Below are 14,776 nucleotides of genomic sequence, written 5' to 3'. Positions count from 1 at the left end.
CTAACGTCACTGATGCTGAAGGTTCACGTGACAGAAGTTTGTGCACCTGCCCCAGGAGAGCTGTTACAGCGTAGCTGGAGTGTCTGGGCAGGAGCACAAGACCAGCTGTGCTACCATATCCAAAACTTTTCTCTGCTCAGTGCCTCTTGCCCCATGCTGGCAGAGCACGCTGTCAGCAGACTGAGGTGGTTGATGCAGGGATGCCCAGCAGGCCGCTGCTTGGGTACTTCCAGCCCTGCCCAGGGCACTCACTGGTGCTTCATGGAATCATGGAATAGTTCGGGCTGGAAGGGACCTTAAAGATCATCCAGTTCCAGCCCCCCTGCCATGGGCAGGGACACCTCCCACTAGATCAGGCTGCCCAAGGCCCATCCAACCTGGCCTTGAACATTGCCAGGAATGGGGCAGCCACAGCTTCCCTGGGCAACCTGTGCCAGGGCCTCATCACCTTCATAATGAAGAAATTCCTTCTAATGTCTAATCTAAATCTGCCCCTCTCCAGTGTATACCCATTACCCTATATCGTATCACTCCATGCCCTTTGTAAACAGTCCCTCCCCAGCTTTCCTGTAGCCCCTTTCAGGTACTGGAGGGTCGCTATAACGTCTCCTCGGAGCCTTCTCCAGGCTGAACAAGCCCAACTCTCTCAGCCTCTCCTCGCATGGGAGATGCTCCAAGCCCTCTGATCATATTCGTGGCCCTCCTCTGGACCCGTCGGAAGGGATAAACATCACCGAATCCAACTCCTATCCCCACATCACTTGTCTGAGGGCACCGTCCAAATGCTTCTTGCATATTGTCAGGCTCGGAGCCCGCGCGGTCCTGGAGGCTCCCGGCCTTCGCTTCCGGGTGCGGTTCCGCCCCCTCCCAGCGGACTACAACTCCCGGCAGGCCCCGCGCCGCCGGCCTTCCCCTACCTGCCGGGCGCAGGTAGCCCGCGGCGCGGTGCATGCCGGGGCCGGTAGTCCCTGGGGAGGGGCAGCGCAGCCGGGGCGCGGGCGGCATGGACAAGCTGAAACGGGTGCTGAGCGGCCGCGACACCGAGGAGCCCGGCGGCCTGGCCGAGGTAACGCAACGAGGGGCGGGGGGGGGAGGAGAGGGGAGAGAGAGGGAGGGAGAGAGGAAGGAAAGAAGGAAGGGAGGAAGGAAAGGAAAGAGAGAAAGAGGGAGGGAAGAAGAGAATAAGGAAGGGAAGGAGAGAAGAAGAAAGGGAGGGAAGGAGAAAGAGTAGAAGGGGCAAGGGAGGGAGAGAGGGAGGGGGGGAAAGAGGAAGAGGAGGAGGAAAAAGAGAGGGAGGGAGAGAAGGGAAAGGGGAAAGAAAGGAGGAAGAGAAGGAAGGAAGGAGAGGAGAAGGAGGAAAACAAGAAGGAGGGAGGGAGAGAGGGGAGGGAGGGAAGGAGGAAGAGGAGAAAGAGGGAGGGAAGGAGGAAGAGGAGAAAGAGGGAGGGAGGGAAGAGGAGGAAGAGGGAGGGAGGGGGGAGGGAAGGAGGAAGAGGGAGGGAGGGAAGGAGGAAGAGGAGAAGGAGGGAAGGAGGAAGAGGAGAAGGAGGGAAGGAAGGAGGAAGGGAGGGAAGAAGGGAAGGAGGAAGGGAAGAAGGGAAGGAGGAAGGGAGGAAGGAGGGGAAAGGAGGTAGGGAGGGGAGGAAGGAGGAAGAGGAGAAGGACAAAAAAGAGGAGGAAGGGGAAAGGAGGGAGGAAGAGAGGGAGGGAGGGCAGTGTGGGGTGTCCTGGGCGCCCCCGGGTGCGAGCCGGTCGGGGCGGTCGCCGCTCTCCCCACTCGCAGCGTGTCCCCCCGGCACCCGGCGCTGCCGCCTGCCACAGGGGCCCTGGCTCCTCGCTCTTGTGGGAGAGGAGTCGCCGCTCTCCCGGGGGAAGCCCGAGCGGCCGGGCACGGGAAGCCTGCTGGAAAATAAAGTGAGCGTGGGCAGGGAAAGAAACCAACCCCCACGCTCCCACCGCCTGTTTGCCCGGAGAGCTGCTCCCTCTTCCCTCGCTCCCTCCCTTGGCAGCGCCCGCGCTGCCTCTCGGGTGCTTGGAAACTTGAGGCTCCCCTTGGGCTTGGACACAGTTCAGCAGCTTGGAGGAAATGCACATGCTTGAGAACTGACGAGAGCTGTTGTAAATAATAACGTGCGCTCCTGGTTTTCTTCTCGTTTCCAGGTTATCGATTCAACCTCGTTAGGCTGGGGCACCCGAGTGAAAGGCTTCATCGCTTGTTTTGTGATAGGATGCCTGTGCTCGTTTCTGGTAAGGACTTCTTGCCGTATTCTCCTGGTGTGAGTTTTGGCATCCCAACTGACTATGGCTGTGCTGTCGCTTAATTTTGTTGAGTCTCTGAGAAGACATCTGACTTGGTTCCGGTCAGATGCAACGTACTAATTATTAACAACAATACCAGTAAATGTGGCTTGGTCTTTTTGTGTGTGCGTGTGATTCTGCAGTTTAAGGTTTCCTAAGACTTCTTGTGTGTTGTGATGCTCCTTGGATATATTTCTTTTGCAATTTAAAAACTATTAATGTTTTTTTCCCCTTTATCCCCCTAAATGTTCCTTCTTAGGGTACTTGTCTGCTATGGGTACCAAGGAAAGGGCTGACACTCTTTGCAGTGTTTTATACATTGGGGAACATTGCATCTATTGGCAGGTAACAATCTTTTTATATTAGTTCCTTAATAATAGTGACAAACTAGAGCAGAATGGTGGTGAAGGTGCATAAGTGATAGAAACGGTTGCATTTGTGTGAGAATATTTGGTTTTGTAGATCATTCTCTTGTCACTGAATTTTAAAGAATAGTGTTTCCCCAGTAGTGCCCTCAAATGTAAAGAAAATGTGTATTTTGTTTATTGTTTTTAGCAATCTGTTCAAGGTAAAATTTACTCATCAGTAAAGAAAAATCAAACTCAGGCTTTGAGCATTGGGCTTCTTGGATTGTGTTCGTTCCCCCCAAGATAAAAATAACTCTTTGGCATTTTGCATTTGGTGGTGTTCTGTGTGTTTTGGTGAATATATTTGGGGCAGTCTGTCTGTTGGGTTAGGCCTGTTCGATAAGACTTCATGGCCGCTGGGGTTCCTAAAGCACAGCTCCATTGACTTTGTGACAGATGGTCTTCTGTGATTGAAGAAGCTTGACAAGATGTTAAAAAGCACGAGGAATGGAATTTGTTATACTATGGAGGCAGAATAATACAGAACTATAGAATGGTTGGGGTTGGAAAGGATCTTAAAGAACATGCAGTTCCAACTCCCCTGCCACAGGCCCAGACACCTTCCACTGAACCAGGTTGCTCAAAGCCTCATCCAGCCTGGCCTTGAGCACCTCCAGGAATGGGGCATCCATGACTTCTCTGGGCAACCTGTTCCAGGGTCTCACCACCCTCACAGTAAAAGAGTTCTTCCTAATATCTAATCCAAATTTGCCCTCTTTCATCTTAAAATCATTACCCCTTGTTCTATCCCTGTATTCCCTGATAAAGAGCCAGCTTTCCTGTAGCCCCCTTTAAAGTGCTGGAAGGCTGCTGTAAGGTCTTCCCAGAGCCTTCTCTTCACTAGGGTGAACAACTCCAGCTCTCTCAGCCTGTGCTCCTATTGGACAGGTCCTCTGATCATCTTCATGGCCCTCTTCTGACTCACATATAGTATATGAGTCAGAATCACCTTAGATAAAACTTTCATCTTGTATAATTCATGCAGTATCAATCACCAGGGCTCTAATGCACAGTATATTCTCTTTCTTCTGTTGTGCAGCACTTATTACCATAACAATATAATGTACTGGTGCCCCATATGACAGCAGACAATTTAACATAATAACCTGTCTCAATCAGGTATCTGATGTAGTTTCACTTTTGCATTTCTGCCTTCTGTGTTCATCTTGTTTTGTTTTTCACAGCACACTCTTTCTTATGGGACCAATGAAACAATTGAAAAGGATGTTTGAGCCTACGCGTTTGATTGCTACAATTGTTATGCTAGTAAGTATCAAAGGAATCGGTTTGAACTCACGCTAACCTGTAAGCAGTTTCCATTGTAAAGTGCTTTCATGTATATTGATCCAAATATGTCTCAAGATGTGTTTGTAGGTGTTTTTTGGGGTTTTTTTGTTGTTTTTTTCTTAAAATATCAAACATCCTGCGCATCTGCTATAGTGGAAAGGCATGTGTAGCAGAAGAAAACCACCTTCCTGTTACAAAAGACTGAGCTGAAGCCAGGTTGTTATGCTAAATGAGCTTTAAAGGTCTGTGGCTGGCACTTGTTAACTGTGCACGTGCTTTTTTAGTGACCTTGAGGCCACGACATCATATTTTCATGTCACTTAAAAGATGCAAGATGGGAAACTATTCTTTAAAAAGTTGTGATATGGAAGTTGTTAGATAAAATATTTTTTAAATTATGAGAAATAGACTATCTTATTTGCTTTAAAGAGCTGTGTAGGCATTTCTACCTTGATAAAATCATAGAATCATAGAATAGTTAGGGTTGGAAGGGACCTTAAAGATCGTCTAGTTCCAACCCCCCCTGCCATGGGCTGGGACATCCCACTGGATGCAGTTACCCAAAGCCCCATCCGATCTGGCCTTGAACATCTCCAGGGATCACATCCACAACTTCTGTTGGCAACCTGTTCCAGTGTCTCACTACTCTCGTGGTGAAGAAATTCTTCCTAATGTCTAATCTAAATCTGCCCCTTTGCAGTTTATACCCATTCTTCCTCGTCCTATCACCACAAGCCTTTATGAATAGTCCCTCCCCAGCTTTTCTGTAGGCCCCTTTCAGGTACTGGAAGGTTGCTGTAAGATCTCCTCGGAGTCTTCTCCAGGCTGAACAAGCCCAGCTCTCTCAGCCTGTCCTCATATGGAAGGTGGTCCAGCCCTCGGATCATCTTTGTAGCCCTCCTCTGGACCCGTTCCAACAGCTCCATATCCTTCTTATGTGGCGGATTCCAGAACTGGACACAGTGCTCCAGATGAGGTCTCATAAGAGAGGAATAGAGGGGTAGAATCCCCTCCCTTGTCCTGCTGGCCAGGCTTCTTTTGATGCAGCCCAAGATATGATTGGCCTTCTGGGCTGCGAGCACACACTGCTGGCTCATGTCGGGCTTCTCATTGACAAGCACCCCCAAGTCTGTCTCTGCAGGGCTGCTCTCAATCACATCATCCCCCATCGTGTACTGAAAATGGGGATTGCCCTGACCCAGGTGTAGGACCTTGCACTTGGCCTTGTTGAACCTCATGAGGTTCTCACAGCCCCACTTCTCCACCCTGTCCAGGTCTCTCTGGATGACATCCCGTCCTTCTGGTGTGGCAACTATACCACTCAGCTTGGTGTCACCTGAAAACTTGCTGAGGGTGCACTCAATCTCACTGTCAATATCATTGATGAAGATATTAAACAGCACCGGTCCCAGTACAGACCCCTGAGGGACACCACTTGTCACAGATCTCCATCTGGACTTTGAGCCATTGGCCACTACTTTTTAAATACGACTATCCAACGAGTTTCTTATCCACCGTAACATCCACCCATCAAATCCATATCTCTCGAATTTAGAGAGAAGGATGTTGTGGGGGACCGTGTCAAAGGCTTTACAGAAGTCTAGATAGATCAAATCCGTCAGTTTACCCGTGTCCACTGCTGTGGTCACTCCATCATAGAAAGCCACTAAGTTGGTCATACATGGTTTGCCCCTGGTGAAGTCATGCTGGCTGCCATTAATCACCTCCCCATCCTCCATGTGCTTTAGCATAGCTTCTAGGAGGATCTGTTCCATGATCTTCCCAGGCACAGACGTGAGGCTGACAGGTCAGTAGTTTTCAGGGTCGTCTTTTCTACCCTTTTTAAGAATGGGCACAATGTTACCCTTCTTCCAGTCACCAGGGACTTTTCCTGATTGCCAGGACTTTTCAGATATCATGGAGAGTGGCTTGGGAACCACATCTTCCAATTTCCTCAGGACTCTGGGATGCATCTCATCAGGTCCCATAGACTTACATATGTTCAGGTTCTCCAAGTGGTCACAAACATGATCTTCATCTACAGTGGAAGGGGGTTTACCCGCCTGGTCACCATCTTGCTGTCCCATGACCCAGGAGGGGTGAGGAGAGCAGTTATCAGTAACGACTGAGGCAAAAAAGTTAAGTACCTCAGCCTTCTCCTTGTCTGTTGATATAAGGTCACCATTCCAAACCGTCAGTGGGGGTACATTCTCTTTGACCTTCCTCTTCCGATTGATGTACCTGTAGAAGCCCTTGTTGTTAGTCTTTACTTCCCTTCCCTTCAGCTCCAGCTGAGACTTGGCTTTCCTGACTTCCTCCCTACACAACCAGGTAGCATCCCTATACACGTCCCAAGTTACCTGTCCCTGCTTGCACTGCCTGTGCAGTTCTCTCTTCTTCTTTAGTTTAACCAGCAGGTCTCACCTCAGCTACGCTGGCCTCTTCCCTTCCCTGCCTGATTTTCTACATACGGGGACATAAGGGAAAATCGTCATTTCCTGACAAAACAACTGATGAATCTCTCTGCCTTCATTGTCTTGCATAAAAAATACAGAAATCATCCCAGTTGGCTGATAGCTTTGGGGTTTGAAACTCATATAAAACAATGAAATTGCAAATTCAGCCTTCAACTGAAGTCAGCCTTTGGAATTAATTTTTCTTCTGAAGATGAGAATTGTGGCCAACCTTTGACATGGGGCAGGGGGTTGGGTGAAAATTGCTGCTGAGATTTTGGCTCTTTATTATTTAAAGTGCCTGTGCTTTTTTTTTGTCTCTTCACCTTTCCCATTTTCTCTTGGAGAGTCTAAAATCTGGAAGGTGGTTTGACTTGCATGAAGCTATCCTCCCATTTTCCGTGTGTTTGTCTTCAGAGTGTTTGCTTGGCATCAGCGCTTCCTCTTTTTTATTTAAACATCCAGAGAAGATACAGGCAACTGGTAGAGCTTGAGAAATTGATGGTGCATGCTCATGGATCAGTAGTAGGCAAAAAGCCTACTGCCTGGTGTATTTGTTTTGTATGCATGAGGGGTGCCTGGAGTCAGAAGGATGCCTGGAATATTGCTCACAGGAATAAAATCAATTGTTTGGTGTGTGATGTAGTATTTAGAGCAATATACAAATCACCACCATAAAACTAGTGGAAAAAGTTTAATGTCAGTTATCGTGGTTGTGGTGAAGTGTGTGATTTCTTAGGCAACATGTGTTCTTGTCTTGAATATGCAGTACTAAATCTCTTTTTGTTTTAACTCAAGCAGAAAAATGCATGTTATAATGTTAGTGGTAGTATCTAGTAACACAATGGAACATGTGTATCAATAGACTGTTGGATGTTGATGAAGATCAAGTGTGAGCATCTGTCGTAGCTAATGAACTGTTATGTCTTAAATAAAAACTGAAAACTTGAACTAAAAGGAGGCTCCTGTTAAAACCAAGGGTTAAACCAGAAAATAATTCAAAATGGCCTACTAACCCCAAGATTTTAATCGTAATAAAGACACAGAGGAACTCTGAAAAAAGAAAATTTGCCGGTTTGATTGGCTGTGCTGGACCTCATATTAGCAGGACAGTTACTAAGCAATTACTGAAAGATCTAGAAATTGTATGGTACCTATAATTGTAAAGACTTCAGTGATGACATAACTTCAGTCCCAAGGTAACCTTGAGATTCAACAGGAAATATGGCATGTACAGAAGCAGAAAGACTAGAGTTGTAACTGAAAAGCCTTACTTAGACAAAACAATGAAGTGTGGTGTACGCCTCTGAAACCAAGAGTGTGTGGGATGAAGTTGGAACCTGCTGATGTTGTAAAAGGGCTGTTCAACCTCCTCTTGTACCTTTGCAGAAATAAAATAATTTTCTGGAGGTATCAGTCTGATATTTCCTCATTGCTTTAATTCGCTTCAGAAATATGATACCAAGAGCATTTTAAATAAGGGAGGCTTGTATGCAGGATTGGAAAAAACTATGAAATAACATGGTCTACTTCTGTCTTTGTGAAGAAACCTGTTATGGTGTTATATCTATAAAAACTGGAGTTCTTTCTGCTATGTTTAATAGTAATTGTTTGTTTTCTTCTAGTTGTGTCTCGTTCTAACACTGTGTTCTGCTTTCTGGGTGAGTACTAGTCTTATATGTATATATAACTGGAATACATTGTAAAAATAAGGTGCTTACATTGTTGTCTGATTGCATACTATGTTCCCTTTGTCCCCCTCTCTTCCTTCAGTGGCGTAAGGAAGGACTTGCGCTCCTTTTCTGCATTTTACAGTTTTTTGCCTTGGCATGGTAAGTGATTTCCTCCCCACACACTCCATTTCATATTGTATCTAGTATCAGCAGATGAATTGTGAGTGGATTTTGACCTTGCATGAGTTAGAGAGGAGAATTTTTACCTCACCATTCCCATAGATGCAAGACAATGCATCAATGAGGACCTGCTTGTTCCAGCTTTTTGGCCTCAGCCACTTCAGAGGTTTTGGACATGGAAGCCAGGGCTCCGTTTCTGGGGAAGGTTCCTTTGAAAATGTTTAACTTGTGCAAGCTTGAAGTAAAACTGCTCAATCAATTTGCCCCTTACTGTCTGGTATTCCTCTTTACACACTCCTGAATTTGTTAAAATACCCAGATGTGCCAATCAAATGAAATATGAGTGTTAATGCGTGCTCTGTGTGATGTCCCAGAAGTAGCACAGACACTGATAGGAACATCTAGCCAGCCCTCAAAGCTAATCTTACCTGCTTGTCGGCGTTGGAACATGAAGAGTGTTGGGTGCAGATAACTATGTTTAAAAAGCTTCTAAAATATGTCCCCCGGTTTTACCATGCTGTTTCACAACCTGACCGGGCTAAGATCATATGCAAGGGTACTCATTCCTGTTGCTCACAGACTCAAAGCTTCATTTTGGTTGTCTTATCTTGCAATTACCTGTTTAGAGCATCTGGGAGAGGGGTTGTTCTTGTTTGTGACCCTAAAAATCTGACATGAAGAGTAACTTTCAAAATCTTTCTTCTTAGGTACAGCATTTCCTTCATACCATTTGCAAGGTAAACTTCCCCACTCCTTTACCTTTTGTCATCTTGAGGTTTAATGATACAGAAGATTAGTTTATAAAAACATTGTTATGCATTGCTTTAGCAATTCTTACATGGTGGTGTTTTAGGGGGGTGAAAAACATGTAGTTAAACCTGAAAATGAAACTAAGCATCTTCCACGGTGGGAGAACACAAATGTAACAAACTAAAAGGACATCCTGTAAAAATATGTAAGCATACTGACCACACACTAAACTTGAGGCTTGCCTTTGGAATGTATTCTTCTGTGTATCTTTATTTTCCTTCCCTATGAGTCCTATTCTGTGTTTGAGCATGTGGTTCTCAATCCCACTCCATCAACCTTGCTTCCTCAAGGCTGATGGAGAGGGAACAGACCTGCTTGTCTCTAACACATTCATGAAGTCATGCAAATTGTGTAAGTGCAATTAGTACACAGTCAGGTGATCTTTCAAGTCCTCACTGTCAATGTTGTAGCAGTATGGAATCAAGCATCCTAACTGAGGTGATTCTGTTTTCTTTTTCTTTATTCTGCCTGCAGGGATGCTGTGAAGAAATGTGTTTCAGTCTGCCTTTCCTAACAGGAATACTGGATGCTTCACAAAGTTCTAGGAAGTATAGTAGAACTATGTTAAGATCATTGTGTATGTATTTTCCTACTTCTGTCTTAAACATGTGCCTTTCAGCTTGTTGTTAGAGGCTCCTTGTGTTAAATCCAGTGTATGGCTTGTTTTTTTAAGCAATGGTGTCTGTAGGACAAGGTGATCATGATTAAATGAAGTTTAGTCTGGCAGAAGAACTGGGTAGAGATCCAGAATTTGTTATGATAATTCTTATGTAAAAGCATATATTTGCTTGGTTTTGCAAAATTAACAAGGTAATACGTGAAGTCTGTAAAATGGAGACTTCAATTTTGATGGGACTATGCCAGTCTGGAGGGTTTCTTTTTCAAAAAAAAGAAATCGATTACCAACTGATTTCTTACTGAGAACTTGGGTGTTTTTTTAAAAAAGCCTCATGTCACTTAAAATTTGCACTGTTTGCCTTGGATAATGGAATATTGGTATTCTTTCTCTTCTTCCTTATTTTGTGAAGTTTTGGGTCTATGAGACTTCTAAAAGATTTAATTCTAAGTGAAAACATTGCTTTGGACTATGTATCAGATGTTTGCAACTACTGAAGTATTTAATTTTCAGTGTATACTGATAGTATTTCCTTAAAATACATGAAAGGCGTATTTTCATCTGTAAAAACTTGTTTCCGTAGGAAAAGCACTTACAAAATAAGGTTGATTGACAGAATTTTTCAGCTGCTGGGAACCAGAGTTCTTTACCTTGCCTACAGCTAATGATAATACATATAAGATAGGAAACTGAAATTTTTCATGTGAAGTGAGCTGCTTTTCTTCTCCCTCAGCTGTATTGTATGAGCAGGGCAAAGCTGAAGGCATGATAGGTAAGCAAGGAGAGAATTTATGAATGTCCCTTCTCAAAGGACAAACTCTGATAAGGTAAGGTGGAAGTAGGCTATTGTTGAAGCAGCCTGGGACAGGGAGAAGACATTTTCTTCTAAACTTATTTATAAGTTAGAACTCCAACATTTCTCTCTTTTTTTTGTAAGTGGGATCAGTTTTGTTTCTCCTAAAGCTCTTGCACACGTTAGCAAACTTCTGCTTTGAGAAGAATGTACAATTTTCTATTGCCTGAAAGTATGCAAAGAAAGTATGTAACAATCTAGCTGCCAGCTCCAAACAAATGCTGAACAGTCAGTATCCAAACTCCAAGGCCACCCTGCGTTCTCATTATCTTCTGAGCTGTGTATAATCATTTACTCCCAAACCATCGCAGTGATTGTTTTTTTTTAATATTTGAGCACAGATTCCTGCTTCCACTGTGTGGGATACTGTTTAACTGCTTTCAGCTTTCCTCTTAAACTTTCTCTCTGGAGTCTGTGTCTATGAAGATGATTGTCCAGTGGACTTCAGAATGAACTGAAGCCTCTCTTCACCCCATCTACTGAGAGTTTAGTTATTTAACAACATTGTGCTTGCATGGCAAGTGTGTCCCTGACTTGTACTCAAAAGATTTTAATGCAGGAAAAACCTAGATCTACTTAGTAATAAAGTATAAGACCACAGTGAAGCTGAACAATTCTATGGCTTCCACAAAGTTACTAGAAACGGAGGTAATTCAAAACCTTAAACTTAAGTGTACTGTGATAATTTGTAAAGCACAGTACCATCCTGCTATTAGGATCCTTTTAAAGAAAAGATTCCCTTTTGAGGATATCATGAAAGGAAAATTTTAACAGGCTTTCAGTGGATTCCAGCTGGCTACAGTTACTTTTACAAAGACATCTGAATGGAAAATGCCACCTTGAAAACATGACACTTATGTTGGAATCAATCAGTTATACAGGAGGATGTTCAATGCTATGTCCTGGTCCTTTTTTTCCTCCTAGTATTTGGAAGTTGGGGTTGAGATAACTAGGTTGACTATTACATTTCATGAAAGGAAGAATTAGTTAAATGCCCAAGAGAGACTGAGGAGTAAAGAATACTGATACTTCTTTTCCCTGACTGATCCAAGACAAGTGTCCAGACTGATGTGTGTCTTTTTTTGTCAGGGAGTAGGTTCAAGACCTTATTTGCATCTGTCAAAGGACCTGTGTTATTCTTTTATTAGGACTTTGATAATGTTCACAGAATTCCTTTGTATAAGGGCAATCGAAATACAACTCTAATGCCTTCTACATTCCAATACTTCTTTAGTTTTTACATCCCTAGGCATTCCTGGGAAATATTACGGGTATAGCATACAGTATTTCTTCTTCCCCTCTCCAGGAAAGTAACATTAACTCAGATCATCATTCCAGGCTCATCAGCAATCAATATAATGGAATTTGGCTTCTGAGGTTCTTTTCTTGAGTACTTCAGACTTGGAGGAGTAAAAGCCTTGACTACTTCCAGCAGGATTGTGGTATTCTGGCTTTCTAGCAGGTCCTCTGGTTGAGCACTGGGTTTGTGTATGCTGAATGTTGGGTTTTCAACTTGCATACTAGTTAACTGTAACCTTCTAGCTGACTGTTGTGAGCACATGCATATAGAATTAGGAAACTACCAATAGGTAGCAGGTAAATTTATGTGTCTTTTTTGTTTTCTTTCCACTCCCACTATCCTTCTTAAAGCTGTAATTCCAGCTCCACAGTCTTTAACTCAGTAAGAGAGAAGAACAAATCTTTGTTTCAATGCATAGCATATGAGGCAATAGTGCCCTTAGAGGAAGGAAACCCAAAGAGAGACAGCAAAAGCAGAAGGGTTGCCAGAGTACCCCTAGGGTTTAGGTTGCCCTTTGGTGTTGTATTCTCTTCCTGTGAAGGTTAGACAGTAGGAGCAACTCAGCATATTCTTGCCAATATGTGAAATATACTCAGGGTTTGTCACTTCATCTACAAGCGATTTTGATTTAAAATAACTGTACTCTATCGGAACAAAACTCTTTAGGTCTTTAGATTCTTACTCACAATGAGCTGTTTCAGAGCATTGCCAAGTCTAGCAACAAAAGAATTTTCCACTGTGTTAAATTACTTTATATGATTTTACATAATTGAGGAGTCAACTAGTATATTGATGTTTCCTCTTGGCTTGTTTAAATCTGAATTAGATTATACCTTTTTTTTTAGTTTTTTGGTGATTAAAACTATTTTGTGTTGAGTTTTGTTATCATCTGCTTTGGTTATGCACTGGGCAGGAAGCATGGTGGGCATTTCTGAAGGCCTCTCTAGCTTTCTATCTTAATGACTCTCAAGGCAGGAATGTTTGTTGTGTGCCTCTACTGCAAACAGCGACTTCTGTGTTTTGAATCACAAAGCTCCTTCCTTTCCGAAGTCCTTGCTCAGTTGCCTACAGCACTTAACTCAAGGGTGACCTTTCTAAAGAAACTTGCATGATGTTGAATGCCCATCTTGGTAGGATTTGTTGTTGTACCAGAAAATGCTTTTTGCCCAGCCTCACTGTTAGTCAACTTGCCTACCCGCTGTTTTTACTTTTTGCAGTACGGATAGCATCACCTTAACCAGGCAACCTCAGCACAGAGTTCTAGCATGAAGTGTACATATCTGGGATCAGCTGACTTTCCAGATATTTTAGAAATGGCGGGTGGCTGTAATCTGTTCCCAAAGTACTGAGTTTCTAAACATTAAAATATGGGATGTCTTTCATTGCTTCAAAGCTTTGCTCTGTTTTATGTCTTGGAGTCCACTTTGAATACTGGTGAGATGGTTCTGCAGTAATGAGGTGAACAATTCCATCTTGTTCAGTATTTACAGTGATAAGATTGTTCATAAGAGCAAGAAATGTGTGCACTAAGTTGAAATTCTTTTAAGAAATCCATTTTTGGTTGTTGGTTTTTTTTTTTTTTCCAAAAAAGCACGTTAGGCTTTATGTGTGAGCACTTACTAGCAAGTTGTGGGGAGGGCAGAGACTGCCAATGGGCTGACTTCCAGCTGTGTGTAGGATGATGCCTGAATCTATCACAACTTGTGGGTTGGTTACAGCTGGTGTGGCTCATGGCATTATTGCTTTCATGTGGTCTGACACTCGGGTTCTGGGAACTGCTTTGTGGAGCAGGGTGGAAACTTCAAGCTCATCCTCTGTTGCTATGTGCTAAGAAATTGGAAGAGCTTCAGTTGAATTGCTGAGAATGGTTCTTACTTAGCTTTTGTTCATTAACATGGTTAAAGCAAGATCACTGTTGCTGTTGTATGCTTTTCAAAACTGAGGAGAATGATATTTAAAATCACATTTGTCTTAAGTACCGATGTTTACAACCATAGCATAATACTGATCTTGTAGGACAAAGCACAGAAATGGTATATTTTCTTAAAACTGTGTGCCTCACTGATGTGACAACACTAAATTTTTTTAACAGCTGTGGAATTTTGTAAAATAAAAATCCGATTCTCAGAAATTCTCCACAATGTTTTATACTGTTAGGGATTTTGTTTGCTATTGTGCTTTTTCTATGTATTTATACTGATTTCTAATTTGATAAGCCTATTTTTTCCTGACTTGCAACTTTCTCTGTAATGAAGTGAAATCTTTGCTTACAAGTGCCGTTTTTTCCTTCAATAAAGTTGTTACTGCATTAAATGAATTGCTTTTATGGTTAATATGGAGTTTTAAATGATGCTGATTATCCAGGTTATGCTTGAATTGTGGGTTGGTTTGGTTGGGGTTTCTTTTGTGGCTTTGTGTTTGTTTTTTTTGTTTGTTTTTGTAAAAAGGGATTGTCTTGTCCTCACTTTCTTTGCTGTGTACACAACGTGTACTGCTGAGGGGAGTTCCTATGTCGCTGCTGCTGTGCAGCTGCTTAACCCAGCATATATCTAGCTCAACAAAATTCTTATTGGCATAGTTGCATACACCTAAACAGTTGGGCGGCACAACTGAAGTTGTTAAGGTGGAGATATTATTTTTATCATTACTTATTTATCTCGAGTCAACCTAGATGTGCCAGCAAACTATTGCCTTATTCCATGCTGCAGAGCAAATGCTTTCTGATGCTATTCTGTCAGTGAAGACTAGAGTTATGCATGCCGCTGGCTCTTTGTTGTTCAATAAATACACTCTGAGTACTGATGTAGACTGGAAGTAAAAAGCCAGTGCTTTATGAATGTTTGTTTGGGGTTTTTTTTATTTTAACTTTCAGAAAGCATATCCATTTAAGTTTGTGACT

The 14,776-nt window shown here is 43.2% G+C and overlaps 1 protein-coding gene across 6 annotated transcripts; it reads left to right on the top strand.

The window, feature by feature from the left end:
* Positions 1–928: 928 nt before the first annotated feature.
* Positions 929–14,172, top strand: SFT2D2 (SFT2 domain containing 2). 6 transcript variants are annotated; one of them, XM_069867895.1, is made up of 8 exons: positions 929–1,066; positions 2,161–2,247; positions 2,558–2,643; positions 3,890–3,971; positions 8,071–8,106; positions 8,219–8,277; positions 9,006–9,035; positions 9,583–14,172. In XM_069867895.1, exons 1-8 carry the CDS (start codon positions 950–952, stop codon positions 9,620–9,622), a joined length of 537 nt encoding a protein of 178 aa, XP_069723996.1. In that variant the 5' UTR covers positions 929–949; the 3' UTR covers positions 9,623–14,172. The 6 variants fall into 6 exon arrangements, 4 of the variants coding, with proteins under 4 accessions (XP_069723996.1, XP_069724005.1, XP_069724013.1 ...); XR_011338398.1 differs by lacking the exons at positions 8,071–8,106; positions 9,583–14,172 and adding an exon at positions 6,772–6,949 and having other exon boundaries at positions 9,006–9,028; XM_069867904.1 differs by lacking the exon at positions 8,071–8,106.
* Positions 14,173–14,776: the final 604 nt, after the last annotated feature.

The sequence above is a fragment of the Phaenicophaeus curvirostris genome, chromosome 1 (assembly GCF_032191515.1).
Source record: "Phaenicophaeus curvirostris isolate KB17595 chromosome 1, BPBGC_Pcur_1.0, whole genome shotgun sequence".
Taxonomy (NCBI): domain Eukaryota; kingdom Metazoa; phylum Chordata; class Aves; order Cuculiformes; family Cuculidae; genus Phaenicophaeus; species Phaenicophaeus curvirostris.
The sequence above is the reverse complement of the archived record's forward strand: the minus strand, read 5'-3'. Positions and strand labels throughout refer to the sequence as shown.

Excerpts from the sequence above, each read along its gene's own strand:
- SFT2D2 (XM_069867895.1), top strand. The coding sequence starts at position 950 with ATGCCGGGGCCGGTAGTCCCTGGGGAGGGGCAGCGCAGCCGGGGCGCG. Across the intron at positions 1,067-2,160 it reads AGCCCGGCGGCCTGGCCGAG|GTTATCGATTCAACCTCGTT; the intron begins GTAACGCAACGA and ends TCTCGTTTCCAG. Across the intron at positions 2,248-2,557 it reads GATGCCTGTGCTCGTTTCTG|GGTACTTGTCTGCTATGGGT; the intron begins GTAAGGACTTCT and ends GTTCCTTCTTAG.